Source organism: Panulirus ornatus, chromosome 11, assembly GCF_036320965.1.
Source record: "Panulirus ornatus isolate Po-2019 chromosome 11, ASM3632096v1, whole genome shotgun sequence".
Taxonomy (NCBI): domain Eukaryota; kingdom Metazoa; phylum Arthropoda; class Malacostraca; order Decapoda; family Palinuridae; genus Panulirus; species Panulirus ornatus.
The window spans coordinates 42919234-42943494 of record NC_092234.1 but is presented as its reverse complement, the minus strand read 5'-3'; the positions used below and the strand labels follow the sequence as shown (position 1 = coordinate 42943494).

General features: G+C 41.3%; 1 protein-coding gene across 1 annotated transcript in view; it reads right to left on the bottom strand.

The window, feature by feature from the left end:
• Positions 1-24261, bottom strand: part of Fbl6 (F-box and leucine-rich repeat protein 6) — a 110654-nt gene that overhangs the window by 20877 nt on the left and 65516 nt on the right. The window contains exons 6-8 of the mRNA XM_071666840.1: positions 13798-13965; positions 8124-8260; positions 3380-3607 (exon numbers count right to left, since the gene is read on the bottom strand). Of these exons, the coding sequence (XP_071522941.1) occupies positions 3380-3607; positions 8124-8260; positions 13798-13965 (533 nt within the window). The remainder of the gene's footprint in view (positions 1-3379; positions 3608-8123; positions 8261-13797; positions 13966-24261) is intronic.

The window sequence follows — 24261 nt, the reverse complement described above, 5'->3', positions numbered from 1 at the left end:
TTCTGGGAGCCTTGAAGAATGTGTGGAAGTCGAGAACATTATCTCGGAAAGCAAAAATGGGTATGTTTGAAGGAATAGTGGTTCCATCAATGCTGTATGGTTGCGAGGCGTGGGCTATGGATAGAGTTGTGTGGAGGAGGGTGGATGTGCTGGAAATGAGATGTTTGAGGACAATATGTCGTGTGAAGTGGTTTGATCGAGTAAGTAATAATAGGGTAAGAGAGATGTGTGGTAATAAAAAGAGTGTGGTTGAGAGAGCAGAAGAGGGTGTTTTAAAATGGTTTGGTCACATGGAGAGAATGAGTGAGGAAAGATTGACCAAGAGGTTATATGTGTCAGAGGTGGAGGGAACGAGGAGAAGTGGTAGACCAAATTGGAGGTGGAAAGATGGAGTGAAAAAGATTTTGAGTGATCGGGGCCTGAACACGCAGGAGGGTGAAAGGCGTGCAAGGAATAGAGTGAATTGGAATGATGTGGTATACCGGGGTCGACGTGCTGTAAATGGATTGAACCAGGGCATGTGAGGCGTCTGGGGTAAACCATGGAAAGTTCTGTGGGGCCTGGATGTGGAAAGGGAGCTGTGGTTTTGGTGCATTATTACATGACAGCTAGAGACTGAGTGTGAACAAATGGGGCCTTTGTTGTCTTTTCCTAGCGCTACCTCGCACACGAGGGGGGAGGGGGTTGTTATTCCATGTGTGGCGAGGTGGCAATGGGAATGAATAAAGGCAGACAGTATGGATTATGTACATGTGTATATATGTATATGTCTGTGTGTGTATATATATATGTATACATTGAGATGTATAGGTATGTATATTTGCGTGTGTGGACATGTATGTATATGCATGTGTATGTGGGTGGGTTGGGCCATTCTTTAGTCTGTTTCCTTGCACTACCTCGCTAACACAGGAGACAGCAACAAAGCAAAATAAATAAAATAAATAAATATATCCTCCTTTCACACATCCTTCCAAACTTGGTCACCAACTTCTGCAGTTTCAAACTCGAATCTCTCAATGGTACTGTATCATCAGCAAACAACTACTAACTCACTTCCCCGGCATTCTCATCCCCTACAGCCTGCATACTTGTCCCTCTCTCCAAGACTTGCATTTACCTTTCTCAACACTCCACCTACAAACAAATTAAACAACCATGATGACATCACACACCCCTGCCACAGACCGTCCTTCACTTGGAAACATTCCTTCTTCTCTCTTCCTACTCATGCACATACTTTGCAACCTTGATAAAAACTTCTCAATGCTTCTATTCATTTTTTTTTTTTTTTTTCATGCTATTCGCCATTTCCCGCGATAGCGAGGTAGCGTTAAGAACAGAGGACTGGGCCTTTGAGGGAATATCCTCACCTGGCCCTCTTCTCTGTTCCTTCTTTTGGAAAAAAAAAAAAAAAAAAAAAAAAAAAAAAAAAAACGAGAGGGGAGGATTTCCAGCCCCCCGCTCCCTTCCCTTTTAGTCGCCTTCTACGACACGCAGGGAATACGTGGGAAGTATTCTTTCTCCCCTATCCCCAGGGATACAATTATATAAATTATACAATTATATAAATTATAAGCAATGATTTGGTAAATGATTTGGTAAACAGAGAAGAGGTAGTGAAAGCTTTGCAGAAGATGAAAGCCGGCAAGGCAGCAGGTTTGGATGGTATTGCAGTGGAATTTATTAAAAAAGGGGGTGACTGTATTGTTGACTGGTTGGTAAGGTTATTTAATGTATGTATGACTCATGGTGAGGTGCCTGAGGATTGGCGGAATGCGTGCATAGTGCCATTGTACAAAGGCAAAGGGGATAAGGGTGAGTGCTCAAATTACAGAGGTATAAGTTTGTTGAGTATTCCTGGTAAATTATATGGGAGGGTATTGATTGAGAGGGTGAAGGCATGTACAGAGCATCAGATTGGGGAAGAGCAGTGTGGTTTCAGAAGTGGTAGAGGATGTGTGGATCAGGTGTTTGCTTTGAAGAATGTATGTGAGAAATACTTAGAAAAGCAAATGGATTTGTATGTAGCATTTATGGATCTGGAGAAGGCATATGGTAGAGTTGATAGAGATGCTCTGTGGAAGGTATTAAGAATATATGGGGTGGGAGGAAAGTTGTTAGAGGCAGTGAAAAGTTTTTATCGAGGATGTAAGGCATGTGTACGTGTAGGAAGAGAGGAAAGTGATTGGTTCTCAGTGAATGTAGGTTTGCGGCAGGGGTGTGTGATGTCTCCATGGTTTAATTTGTTTATGGATGGGGTTGTTAGGGAGGTAAATGCAAGAGTTTTGGAAAGAGGGGCAAGTATGAAGTCTGTTGGGGATGAGAGAGCTTGGGAAGTGAGTCAGTTGTTGTTCGCTGATGATACAGCGCTGGTGGCTGATTCATGTGAGAAACTGCAGAAGCTGGTGACTGAGTTTGGTAAAGTGTGTGGAAGAAGAAAGTTAAGAGTAAATGTGAATAAGTACAGTAGGGTTGAGGGTCAAGTCAATTGGGAGGTGAGTTTGAACGGAGAAAAACTGGAGGAAGTGAAGTGTTTTAGATATCTGGGAGTGGATCTGGCAGCGGATGGAACCATGGAAGCGGAAGTGGATCATAGGGTGGGGGAGGGGGCGAAAATTCTGGGGGCCTTGAAGAATGTGTGGAAGTCGAGAACATTATCTCGGAGAGCAAAAATGGGTATGTTTGAAGGAATAGTGGTTCCAACAATGTTGTATGGTTGCGAGGCGTGGGCTATGGATAGAGTTGTGCGCAGGAGGATGGATGTGCTGGAAATGAGATGTTTGAGGACAATGTGTGGTGTGAGGTGGTTTGATCGAGTGAGTAACGTAAGGGTAAGAGAGATGTGTGGAAATAAAAAGAGCGTGGTTGAGAGAGCAGAAGAGGGTGTTTTGAAGTGGTTTGGGCACATGGAGAGGATGAGTGAGGATAGATTGACCAAGAGGATATATGTGTCAGAGGTGGAGGGAGCAAGGAGAAGAGGGAGACCAAATTGGAGGTGGAAAGATGGAGTGAAAAAGATTTTGTGTGATCGGGGCCTGAACATGCAGGAGGGTGAAAGGAGGGCAAGGAATAGAGTGAATTGGAGCGATGTGGTATACCGGGGTTGACGTGATGTCAGTGGATTGAATCAAGGCATGTGAAGCGTCTGGGGTAAACCATGGAAAGCTGTGTAGGTATGTATATTTGCGTGTGTGGACGTATGTATATACATGTGTATGGGGGGGGTTGGGCCATTTCTTTCGTCTGTTTCCTTGCGCTACCTCGCAAACGTGGGAGACAGTGACAAAGTATAAAAAAAAAAAAAAAAAAAAAAAAAAAAAAAAAAAAAAAGCAATTCAGTGTTCCTAAAAAAAATTAAGAATTCATCTGCACTAACCTGAGTTTATTATCAGCTTTTTCAGATATAGCCATTAGAGCAGCATCAATACTGTCAGCATTAGCAGTCCAAGACAGATCCAATTCCACCAAAGAATGTTGCCATTTGCAGACCACAAGCTCCAGCCGATCTGAGTAACTCTTGGGAGAAGTAGAACCTGCCAAAAAGAGATGCTCCAAATCCCATGGCGGAATGCGAACCAACGATGAATCTGTGATGTTCATGCACCTGCAGGGGCAAAAACTTGGTGAGTGAAAAAATGTGGTAGAAATCAAAGAGGTAAGTGACATTCTTCCTTCATATGATTAAGTTTTGTGCAATTAGTATGCCAAAGTAGACATAATCTTTATTTAATCTAATAATGATACCAAAAGGAATAAGTCCTTTAATGAATTAGGCTGCAATACATAAACCTAAGCATTCACTTTTTTCCATCTATATCAATCCATCTATCTGTTGTAAAGGAAGCCAACAGTGGATCTGTTTCTACTCTTGCAAAAACCTTTAATGAAGTCATACATTTTTCAGAAAAAAGGTACTATTTCTACTCTATTCAAATGATGTGTGACAATAAGTTGGAGATAACGTGGGGGTACAGCTGAACTATACTGGAAAAGAATGAAAGCTAACAGTGCGTGCTGTATGCAGATGATGGTATTCTGTTTGCTGATTTAAAGTAAAGTAAAATTGCTAGCCACAGTGGTGATGCATGAGGGATGATACTCAAAAGACATGTCTGTAAAAGTAAAGTTGTTGTTTTCAAGAGACTAACTGTCACACTGTAAAGCTAGATACAAATGAGACTGGCAGTTGCTCCATTTATGCAAAGGACTGATCCATCCTTGTACAGAGTGCTAGTTCTAGCTATGACAGAGTCGAAAAAGGTCTGACTTAGAAACGATGTCTATATCTCTGATATCCATTCCCTTTGGAATCTCCCTGAAAGGGGTGGCCACAGCAAAATAGCCTCCATATCTGTTAAACTCCACTGCTTCTTCTTAGCCTTTAGTGCCTCACCCTTAACAGGCCACTGGCAGAGGGCAACTCTAGCTCAATGTTTTCAGAGGCTCCCACCTAATGTTCGAATCAACTACTTCTACCTACTGTGCCCACTTAATAATCCTGCATAATGTTAAAACCTACTACCTTTATCTAATGCTCCTACCTACTACTTCTATTTATTGTTTCTACCTATGGTTCCTCTCTAACAGACCTACTTACTACTTCTATCTATTGCTCCTGCCAATTTGCCAAGTGGCAGGGCTAGTGCAAAGCATTCACAGCAGGAAAATGTAAAGTTGCAAAAAATGAGTTGTGTGAGCTAAGTGTTTTTGTGAGAAGGAGAGACTGTATATCTGTGGACAGAATACCAGTAGTCCGTGTATGGGCGATGCAAAAAGGAAAGACAGCTACCTGGGTCAAAGGAGTGCCTTGGCAACCAGTGATGGGCTGGCTCACCATGCAGCCATCAACAACCCTCCCACTACCTAGGTGTGTAGTACCAGTAACATACCCTCATGGTTGGTGACAACCTACCAACTACCACCTATCATATCATAAACTCTCCCAAGCTAGCTTCATGACTTGACCTGCTTGCCCTACGAAGCAATGTTGGTTTATTTTACCTCTTCTATAGGTTTTACTTTGGTTTTTACTCCCAAGAGCAGGCTGCTTGTGTGCCCCAACCACTATCTAGACTTTGCAATACTTAGCAAACTGTTGCATCACCTGATTAATGTGCTCCATTGGCAAATCAAAGGTGGGTCAGTTTGATAAATGTTTCTTTTCCCACACCTTGAAGCTCTGGAACTCTCTACATTCTCATGTCTTTCCCAATAACTTTGACTTAGCACATTTTAAAAGACGGGTTCTTTACTTCCTCCAAAATTTGCAAATCAACAGAATAAGAAAAGGTCTGGACCCATACAGGGCTCACTATCCTGATGAAATTTCACCATATGTGCAGAAGATTTGTGTTAGCCCACTAGAAATACTGCTCAAGATGTCATTGGAGAAAGGCAAAACGTCATGGTAGTGGGGATGGGAAGAGGCACTGAACTAAAAAGTGGTCTCCCTGACAAGTGTGGTCTGTAAAGTTCTGGAAAAGATACTTAGAAAGTAAATACACGACTTTCTACTTGGAAGAATTTACCGAACAGAAATATAGCACAGTTTCCGGGTAAGGAGGTCATGTGTAATAAGCCCATCAAATTTCTACAAAAGTGAGCACTGAAGGGTAAGAAACAGTACTGGAATTCAATAGTTATGGAGACTATTTCTGTGGCCACTCCTTTGAAAGAGTTCCAGAGGGAACAGGCAATGGAGATATAGACAGATAGCTAGATAGATAGTTATATAGATAGATAGATAGGCAGATATAGATAGACAGACATAGACAGATAAAGTGAACTCTGTCTTAAAGAGAAGGTACTGGTGAGTGGACTGTTTGCGTATGGACTGCCAAAAAGATTTTGACATTACCACATGGGAGGCTGATCACCAGGCAGGAATAAGAGGGTAACTTCTTAAATGGATGGTAGATTATCTTTGAGGAGGGGAAGACAGGATGCTTGTCACAGGAACCTACTCAAAATAGAATTAGGTAAAAGTACTGCAGGGTTCTGTTCTGAAAACATTCTTCTTCTTGATCTTTTTTTTTCTATTATAATTTGTCGTTGTCTCCCACGTCAGTGAGGTAGCGCAAAGGAAACAGACGAATGAATGACCCAACCCACCCACATACACATGTATATACATACACGCCCACACATGCACAGATACATACCTATACATTTCAATGTACACACATATACATACACAGACAAATACATATATACACATGCACATAATCATACTTGCTGCCCTTGGCCATTCCTGTTGCCACCCCACCACACATGGAATGGTACACCCCTCCCCCCGCACGCACGCAAGGTAGTGCTAGGAAGACAACATAAGCCACATTCGTTCACACTCAGTCTCTAGCTGTCATGTGTAATGCACCAAAACCAAAGCTCCCTTTCCACATCCAGGCCCCGCAAAACTTTCCATGGTTTAACCCAGACGCTTCACATGCCCTGGTTCAATCCAGTGACAGCACGTCGACCCTGGTATACCACATCGTTCCAATTCACTCTATTCCATACACGCTTTTCACCCTCCAGTATGTTCAGGCCCCGATCGCTCAAAATCTTTTTCATTCCATCCTTCCACCTCCAATCTGGTCTTCCACTTCTCCTCGTTCCCTCCATCTCTGACACACATATATCCTTTTTGTCAATCTTTCCTCACTCATTCTCTCCATGTGACCAAACCATTTCAATACACCCTCTTCTGCTCTCTCAACCACACTCTTTTATTACCACACATCTCTCTTACCCTTTCATTACTTACTCGATCAAACTATCTCACACCACATATTGTCCTCAAACATCTCATTTCCAACAAATCCACCCTCCTCCACACAACCTTATCTATAGCCCACACCTTGCAACCATATAACATTGTTTGAACCAATTATTCCTTCGAACATACCTATTTTTGCTTTCTGAGATAATGTTCTCGCCTTCCACACATTCTTCAACGCTCCCAGAACCTTCGCCCCCTCCCCCACCCTATGACTCACTTCCATGATTCCATGTGCTGTTAAATCCACTTCCAGATATCTAAACCACTTCACTTCCTCCAATTTTTCTTCATTCAAACTTACCTCCCAATTGACTTATTGATTCATGAGAAAGAAATGCCAGAAATACAACCTAAATATGTCTGCAGATGATGCAAGGGTCATGAGGGAAGTGAAAAGGATTGAGGATTATATCATCCTTGAAGGAAGTTTAATCCAATAAATAAAAAGTAATGACGAAAGGTCACAGCAATAGAAGGCCTTGAAAAGATCATTATCTTGTAGGAAAGAAGACACATGAACCTACATAAGAAGGACTTGGGAGTTGACATCATCCCTAACTAGCCACCAGAATTCCATCTTACGAGAAATAACAGGTAAGGAGACCAATTGTCTACTAACAACTATCAGAACTGCATTCAAGTTCATGGATAACAAAATATTCAGCAAGCTGTTTACATCATACATATGGTCAAAAGTAGAATATGTTTCTAAAGTTTATTTACCTCAACTGAAAATGCACAAACAGTTAATAGAGAAGGTCCTGAGGATAGCAACAGAAAGGGTACCAAGAATCAAAAAGCTGAGATACAGGAAAAGGTTAGAGACCTTCATTTTACCTACCTTGGAAGAGAGAAGGGTGGGGGAAGACCTGATCACAGTTCTCTGAGATATAAGGTTAGAACAACAAGGGAAATGTGATGAAGTTAAGCAAAAACCTTACTAAGAAAGGTGCAAAACTTTTATAGTATGACAGTGATGGTTGAATGAAATGAAATGAAAGAAGACATGGTTAATGATGATGGCATACAGAAATAAAGAAGTCATAAAGCAGTAGAAAACGTTCAAGGGATACATTCCCATCCTCCCTGAATATTATGAGTAGGTAATTACAGGTGAGACAGAACTGTTGAAACATGGACAATTAGTTATAGCAGATGGAGAAAAAGTAGCTGCACTACACTATCATTGTAAAGATCAAATACTTCAATCTTGCACACATAATCAAGCATATTGTGATGCCTGATGTGAGAGATTAAGATTACAATGAGTGATGCAGTTACTAACCCATCAGCAAAAAAATCATCTTACTAAGTTTTACTGAAAGTATTTCAAACTTACCCTCTGACATCTAGCAAACGAAGCTTGTGGGAGTTCTTGAGAACCCTTTCTAATTCACCATCATTCATTCCAACACTGAGGTTACCAACTTCAGCCAAACTCAGCTCCTCTAACTCTGGGAATCCTGGTGATGATGCCTGTGAAATTAAATTTTTCAGTACACCAAACAGTATTGTGGGGTGGGGGGACCAAAGAAATTATAGCAAACACTATTTCTAAATACATTTCACATCTTTTCAAAGTCAAAACACTGCTATCATAGATAGCATAATCATTAGATACTGAATTAAAAAGAAAATATGCCCCTGTAATAAACACATCATTTATGCAAAAAAATTTCAAGAATTCACTTAAAAATTTTCAAATCATGCAAAAAACTTGTTTTGTTATTTTCGAAGTGTACTGCAAAATTTTTTTCCATAAAAGTACTTCACTTAAAGAAATGGAAGTTCCAATGATGGGCATAATATGTGCATTTCATACAAGTTCCAGTGATGACATAAGTGCAAAAAATTATTTATATATTATTTATTTATTCATTTTGCTTTGTTGCTGTCTCCCGCGTTTGCGAGGTAGCGCAAGGAAACAGACGAAAGAAATGGCCCAACCCACCCCCATATACATGTATGTACACACACGTCCACACACGCAAATATACATACCTATACATCTCAATGTACACATATATATACACACACAGATACATACATATATACCCATGCACACAATTCACACTGTCTGCCTTTATTCATTCCCATCACCACCTCGCCACACATGGAATACCATCCCCCTCCCCCCTCATGTGTGCGGGGTAGCGCTAGGAAAAGACAACAAAGACCTCATTCGTTCACACTCAGTCTCTAGCTGTCATGCAATAATGCCCGAAACCACAGCTCCCTTTCCACATCCAGGCCCCACAAAGCTTTCCATGGTTTACCCCAGACGCTTCACATGCCCTGATTCAATCCACTGACAGCACGTCAACCCCGGTATACCACATCGATCCAATTCACTCTATTCCTTGCCCGCCTTTCACCCTCCTGCATGTTCAGGCCCCGATCACTCAAAATCTTTTTCACTCCATCTTTCCACCTCCAATTTGGTCTCCCTCTTCTCCTCGTTCCCTCCACCTCTGACACATATATCCTCTTGGTCAATCTTTCCTCACTCATTCTCTCCATGTGCCCAAACCATTTCAAAACACCCTCTTCTGCTCTCTCAACCACGCTCTTTTTATTTCCACACATCTCTCTTACCCTTACATTACTTACTCGATCAAACCACCTCACACCACACATTGTCCTCAAACATCTCATTTCCAGCACATCCACCCTCCTGTGCACAACTCTATCCATAGCCCACGCCTCGCAACCATACAACATTGTTGGAACCACTATTCCTTCAAACATACCCGTTTTTGCTTTCCGAGATAATGTTCTCGACTTCCACACATTCTTCAAGGCTCCCAGGATTTTCGCCCCCTCCCCCACCCTATGTTTCACTTCCGCTTCCATGGTTCCATCCGCTGCCAGATCCACTCCCAGATATCTAAAACACTTTACTTCCTCCAGTTTTTCTCCATTCAAACTTACCTCCCAATTGACTTGACCCTCAACCCTACTGTACCTAATAACCTTGCTCTTATTTACATTTACTCTTAACTTTCTTCTTTCACACACTTTACCAAACTCAGTCACCAGCTTCTGCAGTTTCTCACATGAATCAGCCACCAGCGCTGTATCATCAGCGAACAACAACTGACTCACTTCCCAAGCTCTCTCATCCACAACAGACTTCATTCTTGCCCCTCTTTCCAAAACTCTTGCATTCACCTCCCTAACAACCCCATCCATAAACAAATTAAACAACCATGGAGACATCACACACCCCTGCCGCAAACCTACATTCACTGAGAACCAATCACTTTCCTCTCTTCCTACACGTACACATGCCTTTCATCCTCGATAAAAACTTTTCACTGCTTCTAACAACTTGCCACCCACACCATATATTCTTAATACCTTCCACAGAGCATCTCTATCAACTCTATCATATGCCTTCTCCAGATCCATAAATGCTACATACAAATCCATTTGCTTTTCTAAGTATTTCTCACATACATTCTTCAAAGCAAACACCTGATCCACACATCCTCTACCACTTCTGAAACCACACTGTTCTTCCCCAATCTGATGCTCTGTACATGCCTTCACCCTCTCAATCAATACCCTCCCATATAATTTACCAGGAATACTCAACAAACTTATACCTCTGTAATTTGAGCACTCACTCTTATCCCCTTTGCCTTTGTACAATGGCACTATGCACGCATTCCGCCAATCCTCAGGCATAAAAATCATTCACCTGAAATATATGATGTCATCTAAGCTGCTATAACCAAAGGTATCAACATGAAAATATTAATCACCATCTCATAGACTCAACCCGTAAAATAGTAAAGCCAATCTTTTTCCTAGCAGATTCAAGTAAATCCGAATATAATGGTAAGTCATGAAGAAGAAGGTATTCATCCACTCTCTCATCTATGTGTACAACCTATTTCACTGCATGGGGAGGGAGTTTTACACTCCTGGAGCCCATTATCTTGAACATTCTCTATCATACAACTTTTAATATGTATGTATATCATCAGCATTAACCATGTCCTCATTCTATTCCATTCACCCTCCACTCATATATCATAAAAGTACTTCTTTACACCTTATTTAACAAGTTTCTTGCTTACTTTCAAGGAATGTCCTCTGGTTGCTTTATCCCTGCACCTCTTCAAGAACTATTCACTGCCTATAGCATCAATCTGTTTTAAAACTTAAAGGTTGTGATCAGGTCATCCCTCCCTCTTCTCTTTTCTACAGTAGGCAAATCTAAAGCATCTAGCCTTTTCCTATATCTCAGCTCTATTAATTCTGGTACCATTTTTGTTATTCTACTCTAGAGACTTTTTCTATTAGCTCTTTGTGCTTTCTTAGGTGCGGGTGACCAAACTCATGAAGTATATTCTAGTTTTGGCCTCATGCACAATATGAAAAGCCTGCTATACCTTTCCTTATCCATACATACTTAAAAGCTCTTCTAATATCTCCAATCACTTAATGTGGGACTCTGGTAACAAGTCAGGGATGATAACTCCGAAGTCCTTCCAACTCATAGAAACCTGAAGTTTATAATCTGCTAGATAATCATATTGAAGTCTTCAGGTAAGTAATTCACAGAGATCATTAAGAGTAATGGTCCCAGAACAGAAACCAGTAGCACTCTGCTGGTCACCTTAACCCATTTGGTGACGGTTCCTCTGACATAAATCCTTTGTTTCCTTCAATTGCTATAATCCCCAATCCATGTGCCAAATGCTTTCTGGCAGTCCAGTTTTAAAAGCAAACCACCCAGCCTTCCCTTTAGTCTAAGAGAGAGCTAACCCTCCAATAGAATAGAAATTTGTTACACATGACCTCTGCTCCCTAAAAAGTTGCTGTCTTATACTTATGCAATTTCTCCTCCTCAGAAATTCATCAATTCCTAGTCTGTAGTTCAGTGCCTGTCCCTGGTCTTCCTTCTCCATTCCCTTGGCACTCTGCCTCTCTCCAAAGATATCTCGAACAGTATTTCAGGAGGTTTATCTAACATATTCGCACATGTGGCACATGTGGTAAAATTTCATCAGGACTATGAACCTTGTGTAGGTCAAGACCTTTCAGTAAATATTCTGTTACAGTCTTTTCTTGATATCTCAATGTTTTCTAAACTCTCCTTCCCATTCCATCTCATTGGTGTTGGGGATATGGTGTCTTTCACTGTAAAAACACTCTTGAACTTGTTATTCAGTTCCTCACATATCCTTATATCATCCTCTACAATTCCTCCCTGTGAATCCTTTAATATGGTTACCTGCTCTTTAACTAGCAACTGACTCCTGATGAATTCATGGAAGAGTTTTGGCTTTTGTCTTGCCTTGTCCACAATATTACTTTTAAAGTTTCTTTATTCCTCCATCCTTATCCTGGCATATCCTAACTTGTGCCCTTATACTTTGCAAGTCCTCACTGGCAAGAGCGCCATCTATAAATCATATGCCACTGTGCACCGTGAAGTTTTTTTGCTTTTTTGACATCTATGAAACCATTCTTTTCTCTTTCTTACCATTCCCTCTGTATTCTGTAGGTTAGAGGTACCAATGCTCCTAGTTTTTCAGTGTGCATATGTGTGTGCGTGTGTGTGTGTGTGCGTGTGTGTGTGTGTGTGTGTGTGTGTGTGTGTGTCATTGTGTGTGTGTGTTTTGTATGTGTGTATTTTGTGTGTGTGTGTTGTGTATATGTGCAGTGTGTGTGTGTGTGTGTGTGTGTGTGTGTGTTATCTTTAATTTGATATCATTTAGGATATAGTTGATCTGGTGAATACATCTCAACTCACACAGATTTCTCTGATGTCTAGTAGTCACAGAGGTTCAGAGGCTTCAGCACAACTATAAATGCTTTTCAAGGATCACTGTCTTACAGGGAGCAACCTGAATGAATCTCAAAGAACTGAAACAGTTTAGTTAAACCAGCTCTAAAGAAAGGTATTTTGTATAATGGCATTGCAGAATCCAAAAGAATAGTGTTCTTTTGAAGTATACAAGGAAACAAGCTTCTACATCTATGGAAAAACACAATATTTTCAAAAAAGTCTTGAGCCTTCAGGAACACATACAGAAATACATCCTAAAGAAAACTTATGGCTTCAAAATGTTTAAAGGCTTTTAGCCTTCTGAGATACACAAAAGCATCCATTTGAGGCTGGTGTCTGTTCACAAACTTACAATTCTGAAGCCACCTGAAACATTCAGGTGGGCAAATTTAATCACTAGTCTCACTTGCAGGGGGTATATATATCTCTCTTTCACCAATGTTTGTTCCAATTAGACTTATTTCATATATCTGTACATAAAGACAGCAGCTGGTTGAGGTGACAGATGGATACATACAACACACAAACAACCTTAAACAAAATTCACACTCAAACCAACCTGTCTTTCCCCAACCCTGTTAAACCTAACCATCTTATTTTAATTCATATCAACTCTTAACTTCCTCATTTTGCATACTCTCCCGAACTCAGACACCAGCTTCTGCAAAATTTCTTTCAAATTTGCCACTACTACTGTATCATCTGCAAATAGCAAATGACTTACCTCCCAGGCACTGCCACCCTAATTTACTGCAAACTCGACCCTCTCTTGATGATTTTCACTTACTTTTTCCACCAACCCATTAACAAACAGCATCATGAGAAGGCAGCCAAGGTATTATAGGTTTCCACTGGCTGCCTTTATAAAGGCTCAAGTAGTGTGGTACCAATTCATTTGACTTTCTTAAATAGTGACCCAACCACTTACTTATTCTAGAATTTCATCAAAATCATCCAAGGCTTCATCTTTTACAATCTCAATTCAATTTTCTTGTAGCAGCTTTTACTTTACATTTTAACAAAATAATATCCCTCCATGTACTCAAATGACTTAAAAATCAAATCTTTTAAAGTTTCAAAAGTTGTTTTAGCCTGAACGTTTCATGCCCTCTGGGCAAAACAGCATTAAAGAAAGAAATTTCAGCACAATTATAATATTCACATGGTTTAAAGTCATAAAGGTAGACAATAATGATGTCCATGTACATACCTGTTCTGACAAAGATGTCTGAGTAAGTCTAACAAGAGAGTTGGTAAGTCTCAAGGTCCTTAATTTTGTGCATCCTTTTTGTAACCTCTCAATGTTTATTGACACACAATCACGACCAATCGTCATCACATTTGAAAGGTCCAATGTTTGGAGGTTGGGGCAGTTGTCCTGTACGAAACATATGTACTATCTATTAGTAACAAGAAATTTCCGGTTGGAAATAATATGCAAAAGTATGATGCACTTCAAACAAAAATTCCATTAAGTAATAAGTTTTGATGGATAAAGAGAAAGTGCTCTCTCAGATGCTCACTGGATCTACCTAAAGCAAAAAAATTATTTTTCCTCTTGCCTAAATGAAGACATGCTATTGCCTATGCAATGGGTGATTGATGCTAGTTACTAAAGCTACTGCATAGCTGGAACTTTGAATTTATGTGAACTTTGCACTTGTTGTTGGATGTTGAAGAATTGGGAATGATGATGTTATCATACACTGCCCTACCCCATTTCATGAGGTCTGAGCCATCTACTGCCAAGGAAGGTCACAAATCAGTGTATTTGGAGCAATTATCACTCAGAAAAGTTAAAAAATTTGCTTCAATATAAATAACATACATCAGAGTGACAAATTGAGTAACTTAGCATCCATTTAAGTAGCACTTATGTGCACTTCTTGTTGGATGATGAGGAGTTCGGAACAATGATGTAATCTACACTGTCCTACCCCATTTCATGAGGTCTGAGCCACCTACTGCCAAAGAAGGTCAGAAGTCAGTTTCTCTGGGGCAATTATCACTCATAAAAAAAGTTAAAAACTTAGCGTCAACATAAACCTGAATATCTAAAAGTGAAAAGGTGACAAACTGAGTAACTTAGCATACATTTGGAAGGCAAACACATTAAAACTAAAATTAAGAGATCCCATGCAGCAAGAAAGATAACATTAGGTGATGACAGGTCAGAGGAGCATTACAGGAAAATTCTATTATTTGTCACACTAATCTGCCATTTCTCACACTTAGGTAGTGTCAGGTACAGACAGAATGACCTTCATTTTTCACTTCCACTCTTAAGCAGTCATGGGTAATGCAATGAAACCAAAGCTCCTTATCCACAGCAAAGCCCCACAGACCTTCCTATGATTATCTTGATCCCGTTATGTGTCATGGTGCAGGCTGCTGACAGCAAATTGCCTCCATATACCAATTATTTTCAAGTTACTCCATCCCATGCAGGCCTCTACCAGCATACAGGTAATTCTTTTAAAGTTCATACTCCTTAGGATGTGGAAGGAAAGCTATCAAAAGCAGTGATGAGTTTTTATGAGTTTTTATCAAGAGGGTAAGGCATATGTGCGAGTAGGTGGAGAGGAGGGCGACTGGTTCAATATGAAGGTGGGTCTCCAGCAAGGGTATGGTCACCACAGCTGTTTAATCTGTTTATGGATGGGGTGGTGGAGGAGGTAAATGCTAGGATCTAGGAGAAAGGAGCAGGTATGCAGACTGCTAGGAGGTGTGGGTGAGGGCTTGGGAGGTGTCAAGATGTCTGTTGATGACACTGTGCTGGTAGCACAGATCTGAGTGAGAAACTGCAGATGCTGGTGTCTGAGGTTGGGTGAGTGTGTGAAAAGAGAAAGTTGAGGGTAAATTTGAATAAAGGCAAGGTTGTTTAGTTTAGCAATGCAAAGTGACAGGTGATCTGAAATGTTATTTGGAGTGTGAGTTTGAAAGGAGAGAACCTGAAAAAGAGTTGTTTAGGACACTTGGTAGAGGATATGACAACAAACAGAACATGAAAGCAAAAGTGACACATAAATTGGTAGAAGGGGCAAAGGTCTTGGGTGCATTGAGGAATATGTCGAAGAAGAGTTCATTGTCTTTAAGGGCAAAGATTGTTATATCTGACAGTACAGCAGCCCCCATTGTTTGCTGTATGGATGCGAGGTGTGGATTTTAGACAAAAAATAATGAGAAAAGGGTGGATGCCTAGGATATTAAATGTGAAGACATAAGTGCTGTTAGGAGGGTTGATCAACTAAGAAAACAGAGGAGTAACATAGAGGTGTGGTAGTAAGAAGAGTATATATGAGAACTGAAAAGGGCATTTTGAAATGGATTGGACAAATGGAGAGGATGAGTGTGGGAAGGATGTCTATAATGAGAAGGGGTAACCAAATTAGAGATGGAAGGATGGAGCAAAAGATGTGTTGAGTGATCAGGGCTTGAAATTGCTGGAGGGTGCAAGGCATATATGGGATAGAGCAAACTGGAGTGATGTAGTATATGGGGTGATGACACACTGTCATTGGGCTTAGTGAAAGTCTATGAAGCAGTCTAGGAAAACCTAAGAAAGATCCCTTTGGCTTGGCCCTGGACAGGGGGCTCTAACTTCCATGCACTAAACATTACAGCCATTCTTTGTCTTTTCCTCGCACCACCTTGCAGTGGGAAACAGTGAACTAATGTAAAAAAATATTAAAAAATATAGTAAACATTCAGCCCAATTACTGCATAGTACTTATCCAAAACCCTTACTTGCTTCCACTCCCAAAAAGTATCATGCAGACAAAGGTACAATGTAGAATGAAAAATTGTGAAAACATAATCAAGTCATGCACCTAATTTTTGTAAGACTGCTAATTTATGTACTCATGTGGACTAAGATATTATTATTTTTTTTTTTTTTGCTTTGTCGCTGTCTCCCGCGTTTGCGAGGTAGCGCAAGGAAACAGACGAAAGAAATGGCCCAACCCACCCCCATACACATGTATATACATACGTCCACACATGCAAATATACATACCTACACAGCTTTCCATGGTTTACCCCAGACGCTTCACATACCCTGATTCAATCCACTGACAGCACGTCGACCCTGGTATACCACATCGATCCAATTCACTCTATTCCTTGCCCTCCTTTCACCCTCCTGCATGTTCAGGCCCCGATCACACAAAATCTTTTTCACTCCATCTTTCCACCTCCAATTTGGTCTCCCACTTCTCGTTCCCTCCACCTCTGATACATATATCCTCTTGGTCAATCTTTCCTCACTCATTCTCTCCATGAGCCCAAACCATTTCAAAACACCCTCTTCTGCTCTCTCAACCACGCTCTTTTTATTTCCACACATCTCTCTTACCCTTACGTTACTTACTCGATCAAACCACCTCACACCACACATTGTCCTCAAACATCTCATTTCCAGCACATCCATCCTCCTGCGCACAACTCTATCCATAACCCACGCCTCGCAACCATACAACATTGTTGGAACCACTATTCCTTCAAACATACCCATTTTTGCTTTCTGAGATAATGTTCTCGACTTCCACACATTCTTCAAGGCTCCCAGAATTTTCGCCCCTTCCCCCACCCTATGATCCACTTCCGCTTCCATGGTTCCATCCGCTGCCAGATCCACTCCCAGATATCTAAAACACTTTACTTCCTCCAGTTTTTCTCCATTCAAACTTACCTCCCAAGTGACTTTACCCTCAACCCTACTGTACCTAATAACCTTGCTCTTATTCACATTTACTCTTAACTGAAATATTGTGATGACTCAGGTGACGCATTTAATTTTTGTAATGCAACTCCTAGCATTATTACCTACATGCTTTTCAAAAGCTATCATAAAGGGCAGAATCATCACAAGACAGAGTGAACTGGAATGATGTGGTACACAAGGGTTGATGGGCTATCAATGGACTGAATCACAGAATGTGGGGCCTGGTTGTGGATAAGGAGCTGTGGTTTCAGCACATCATACATGAAAGCTAGAGAATGATTGTGAATGAATGCAGTCCTTCTTCCTCTGTTCCTTGTGCTACCTTCCAAATGCAGCAAACAGCAATCAAGTATGAGAAAAAATCACATAAGTGAGAAAAGCTTTGACCTTTTCAGCCACACATTCAAACAGTGAGAATGTAAGCATGGGCTATGACAGTGCATGGTAAACAGTGTGGCAAATTCTGGAAACACACTCCAAGTTGGTGTTAACTCTGAGTGTGCTAGAACACAGATTTTGGAAGCTAATGGATTATAGCGACATTCTTTTACTATAACTGTAGTTACATGTCATTAACTCTAACATTTACCATAACTGTAGTTTTTTTTTTTGCTTTGTCGCTGTCTCCCGCGTTTGCGAGGTAGCGCAAGGAAACAGACAAAAGAAATGGCCCAACCCATCCCCATACACATGTATATACATACGTCCACACACGCAAAAATACATACCTTCAAAGCTTTCCATGGTTTACCCCAGACGCTTCACATGCCCTGATTCAATCCACTGACAGCACGTCAACCCCGGTATACCACATCGATCCAATTCACTCTATTCCTTGCCCTCCTTTCACCCTCCTGCATGTTCAGGCCCCAATCACACAAAATCTTTTTCACTCCATCTTTCCACCTCCAATTTGGTCTCCCACTTCTCCTCGTTCCCTCCACCTCCGACACATACATCCTCTTGGTCAATCTTTCCTCACTCATTCTCTCCATGTGCCCAAACCATTTCAAAACACCCTCTTCTGCTCTCTCAACCACGCTCTTTTTATTTCCACACATCTCTCTTACCCTTACGTTACTTACTCAATCAAACCACCTCACACCACACATTGTCCTCAAACATCTCATTTCCAGCACATCCACCCTCCTGCGCACAACTCTATCCATAGCCCACGCCTCGCAACCATACAACATTGTTGGAACCACTATTCCTTCAAACATACCCATTTTTGCTTTCCGAGATAATGTTCTCGACTTCCACACATTCTTCAAGGCTCCCAGGATTTTCGCCCCCTCCCCCACCCTATGATCCACTTCCGCTTCCATGGTTCCATCCGCTGCCAGATCCACTCCCAGATATCTAAAACACTTTACTTCCTCCAGTTTTTCTCCATTTAAACTTACCTCCAAATTGTAGTTACAAGTCATTAACTCTAATATATTGATAAATTACCAGTATCATTTTTCATTAACAGGTAGTTTTGCATGAAGATATGAAAATCGCAGAACTCCCACTCTTGAACTTACGAAAGGGAAGAAAACTTAGGACAGTGAATGCATGTATGTGATTCCAGCAATAATAAAGAAACCAAAATGTGGTAACATTCTTAAGAGTCACTACCTAATTGATATGCTGAATCTTTTACAATGAAATAGTACCAGACTGTTGTCTTGCTGAAAGGATGAATGAAAGAAGGAATGGAAATAAAAAAATTCTTTAAGAGGAATGGTCTTATGAACATGCTCAACTACAAGTGCAAGAGGAAACCTTACACAAAGAATTTTAGGGAATTAACTAAAGAAAACCTTTAAATGCATCACATTACAGTGGTAATGCTCTGCACCTGCAATGTGGTTCAACTCTCTTTTTAATCTGGATTTCTGATGGTATTTTTTGTTGTATTTACACAACAAGGATCCCTGAAAAAGCTAACCCCTTTTCCCTTCTACCCTAAGAGGGGTATCATTAGACAAAATGCATGAGGTGGTACAATATTTTTCTAAATTTGGAGCATTTGTCCTAAACAGTACTCTCAGGTTAAATAAAAAGATATCCTCATATATGTGGAAAGATGGAGTGAAAAAGATTTTGAGTGTTTGGGGCCTGAACATCCAGATGGGTGAGAGGCGTGCAAGGAATAGAGTGAACTGGAACAATGTGGTATAGAAGGGTCAACATGCTGTCAATGGACTGAACCAGGGCATGTGAAGCATCTAGGGTAAACCATGGAAAGGTCTGTGGGGCCTGGATGTGGATAGGGAGCTGCGGTTTCAGGGCATTACACATGACAGCTAGAGACTGAGTGTAAACGAATGTGGCCTTTTTTGTCTGTTGTCCTGGCGCTACCTCGCTGACGCAGGGGGTAGCGATGCTGTTTCCTATGGGGCAGGGTAGCAACAGGAATGGATGAAGGCAAGCAAGTATAAATATATACCTGTGTATGTGACTGTGTTGTTGACTAGTTGGTGAGGATATTCAATGTATGTATGGCTCATGGTGAAGTGCCTGAGGATTGGCAGAATGCATACATAGTGCCACTGTACAAAGGCAAATGGGATAAAGGTGAGTGTTCAAATTACAGAGGTATAAGAGTAAATGTGAATAAGAGCAAGGTTATTAGGTACAGTAGGGTTGAGGGTCAAGTCAATTGGGAGGTGAGTTTGAATGGTGAAAAACTGGAGGAAGTGAAGTGTTTTAGATATCTGGGAGTGGATCTGTCAGCGGATGGAACCATGGAAGCGGAAGTGGATCATAGGGTGGGGGAGGGGGCGAAAATTTTGGGAGCCTTGAAAAATGTGTGGAAGTCGAGAACATTATCCCGGAAAGCAAAAATGGGTATGTTTGAAGGAATAGTAGTTCCAACAATGTTGTATGGTTGCGAGGCGTGGGCTATGGATAGAGTTGTGCGCAGGAGGATGGATGTGCTGGAAATGAGATGTTTGAGGACAATGTGTGGTGTGAGGTGGTTTGATCGAGTAAGTAACGTAAGGGTAAGAGAGATGTGTGGAAATAAAAAGAGCGTGGTTGAGAGAGCAGAAGAGGGTGTTTTGAAATGGTTTGGGCACATGGAGAGAATGAGTGAGGAAAGATTGACCAAGAGGATATATGTGTCAGAGGTGGAGGGAACGAGGAGAAGAGGGAGACCAAATTGGAGGTGGAAGGATGGAGTGAAAAGGATTTTGTGTGATCGGGGCCTGAACATGCAGGAGGGTGAAAGGAGGGCAAGGAATAGAGTGAAGTGGAGCGATGTGGTATACAGGGGTTGACGTGCTGTCAGTGGATTGAATCAAGGCATGTGAAGCGTCCGGGGTAAACCATGGAAAGCTGTGTAGGTATGTATATTTTGCGTGTGTGGACGTGTGTATGTGCATGTGTATGGGGGGGGTTGGGCCATTTCTTTCGTCTGTTTCCTTGCGCTACCTCGCAAACGCGGGAGACAGCGACAAAGTATAAAAAAAAAAAAAAAAAAAAAAAAGTTTGTTGAGTATTCCTGGGAAATAATATGGAAGGGTACTGACTGAGAGGGTGAAGGCATGTACAGAGATTCAGACCGGGGAAGAGCAGTGTGGTTTCAGAAGTGGTAGAGGATGTGTAGATCAAGTGTTTGCTTTGATATGTGAGAAATACTTAGAAAAACAAATGGATTTGTATGTAGCATTTATGGATCTGGAGAAGGCATATGATAAGAGTTGATAGAGATGCTCTGTAGAAGGTATTAAAAGTATATAGTGAGGGAGGCAAGTTGCTAGAAGCAGTGAAAAGTTTTTATCGAGGATATAAGGCATGTGTACAAGTAAGAAGAGAGGAAAGTGATTGGTTTCCAGTGAATGTCGGTTTGCGGCAGAAGTGCATGGTCTCCATGGTTGTTTAATTTGTTTATGGATGGGGTTGTTAGGGAGGTGAATGCAAGAGTTTTGGAAAGAGGGGCAAGTATGCAGTCTGTTGTAGATCAGAGGGCTTGGGAAGTGGGTCAGTTGTTGTTCGCTGATGACATAGCGCTGGTGGCTGATTCGTGTGAGAAACTGCAGAAGCTGGTGACTGAGTTTGGTAAAGTGTGTGAAAGAGGAAACCTGAGAGTAAATGTGAATAAGAGCAAGGTTATTAGGTACAGTAGGGTTGAGGGACAAATCAATTGGGGGTAAGTCTGAATGGAGAAAAACTGGAGGAAGTGAAGTGTTTTAGATATCTGGAAGTGGATTTGGCAGCGGATGGAACCATGGAAGTGAGTCACAAGGTGGGGGAGGGGGTGAAGGTTCTGGGAGCATTGAAGAATCTGTAGAAGGCGAGAACGTTACCTTGGAAAGCGAAAATGGGTATGTTTGAAGGAATAGTGGTTCCAACAACGTTATTTGGTTGCAAGGCATGGGCTATAGATAGGGTTGTGTAGAGAAGGGTGACTGTATTGGAAATGAGATGTTTGAGGACAATATGTAGTGTGAGGTGGTTTGATTGAGTAAGTAATGAAAGGGTAAGAGAGATGTGTGGTAATAAAAAGAGTGTGGTTGAGAGAGCAAAAGAGGGTGTACTGAAATGATTTCGTCACATGGAGAGAATGAGTGAGGAAAGATTGACAAAGAGAATATATGTGTCAGAGGTGGAGGGAACGACGAGAAATGGGAGACCAAACTGGAGGTGGAAGGATGGAGTGAAAAATATTTTGAGCGATCGGGGCCTCAACATGCAGGAGGGTGAAGGAGTTCAAGGAATAGAGTGAATTGGAATGATGTGGTATACCAGGGTCGACATGCTGTCAATGGATTAAACCAGGGCATGTGAAGCATCTGGGGTAAACCATGGAAAGTTCTGTGGAGCCTGGATGTGGAAAGGGAGCTGTGGTTTCGGTGCATTATACATGACAGCTAGAGACTGAGTGTGAACGAATGTGGCCTTTGTTGTCTTTTCCTAGCGCTACCTCATGTGTGTGCAGGGGGAGGGGGGGGTTTCATTTCATGTGTGGCGGGGTGGCGACAGGAATGAATACAGGAAGCAAGTATGAATTATGTACATGTGTATTTATGCATATGTCTGCGAGTGTATATATATGTATACGTCGAGATGTATAGGTATGTATATGTGCGTGTGTGGACATATATGTATATACATGTGTATGTGGGTGGTTTGGGCCATTCTTTCGTCTGTTTCCTTGCGCTACCTCGCTAATGCGGAAGACAGCGACAAATTATAATAAAAAAAGAAAGAAAGAATAATAATAGTGTATGCATGTATATGTCTGTGTATGTGCATATATATGTATCCATATGCATATGTATATATGTAAGAAAGCAAACTGTAGATTGGGTAAAAATGAAAGTGGATGGAAAGAGATGGGTGATTATTGGTGCCTATGCATCTGGTCATGAAAAGAGAGATCATGAGAGGCAAGTGTTTTGGGAGTAGCTGAGTGAGTGTGTTAGCAGCTTTGATGCACAAGACCGGGTTATAGTGATGGGTGATTTGAATGCAAAGGCGAGTAATATGGCAGTAGAGGGTATAATTGGCATACATGGGGTGTCCAGTGTTGTAAATGGTAATAGTGAAGACCTTGTAGATTTGTGTGCTGAAAAAGGACTGGTGATTAGGAAAACCTGGTTTAAAAAGAGATATATATAAGTATACATATGTAAGTAGGAGAGATGGTCAGAGAGCATTATTGGATTATGTGTTAATTTGATAGATGAGTGAAAGAGAGACTTTTGGATGTTAATGTGCTGAAAGGGGCAGCTGGAGGAATGTTTGATCATTATCTTGTTGAGGCGAAGGTGAAGATCTGTAGAGGTTTTCAGAAAAGGAGAGAGAATGTTGGGGTAAAGAGAGTGGTGAGAGTAAAAGAGCTTGGAAAGGAGACTTGTGTGAGGAAGTACCAGGAGAGATTGAGAGCAGAATGGGAAAAGGTGAGATCAAATGACATAAAGGGGAGTGTGGGAGGAATGGGATATATTTAGGGAAGCAGTGATGGCTTGCGCAAAGGATGCTTGTAGCATGAGAAACATGGGAGGTGGGCAGATCAGAAAGGGTAGAGAGTGGTGGGATGAAGAAGTAAGATTGTTAGTGAAAGAGAAGGGAGAGGAATTTGGATGATTTTTGCAGGGAAGTTGTGCAAATGACTGGGAGATGTATAAAAGAAAGTGGCAGGAGGTCAAGAAAAAGGTGCAAGAGGTGAAAAAGAGGGCAAATGTGAGTTAAGTTGAGAGAGTATCACTAAATTTTAGGGAGGATATAAAGATGTTTTGGAAGGAGGTAAATAAAGTGCATAAGACAAGAGAATAAATGGGAACATCAGTGAAGGGGGCTAATGGTGAGGTAATTGCAAGTAGTGGTGAAGTGAGAAGGAGATGGAGTGAGTATCTAGAAGGTGTGTTGAATGTGTTTGATAAGAGTGGCAGATATAGGGTGTCCTGGTCAAGGTGGTGTTTGAGGTGCGAGGGTCAGGGAGAATGGTTTGGTAAACAGAGAAAAGGTAGTAAAAGCTTTGTGGAAGATGAAAGCCAGCATGGCGGCAAGTCTGGATAGTATTGCTGTGGAATTAATTAAAAAATGGGGTGACTGTGTTCTTGATTGGTTGGTGAGAATATCCAATGTATGTATGGTTCAAGGTCAAGTGCCTGAGCATTGGCGGAATGCATGCATAGTGCCATTGTACAAAGGCAAAGGGGATAAAGGTGAGTGTTCAAATTACATGCTTAGTGCCATTGTACAAATGCAAAGGGGATAAAGGTGAGTGTTCACATTACAGAGGTATAAGTTTGTTGAGTATTCCTGGGAAATTATATGGGAGGGTATTGACTGAGAGGGTAAAGGCATGTACAGAGCATCAGACTGGGGAAGGGCACTGTGGTTTCAGAAGTGGTAGAGGATGAGTGGATCAGGTGTATGCTTTGAAGAATGTATGTGAGAAATACTTAGAAAAACAGGTGGATTTGTATGTAGCATTTAAGAATCTGGAGAAGG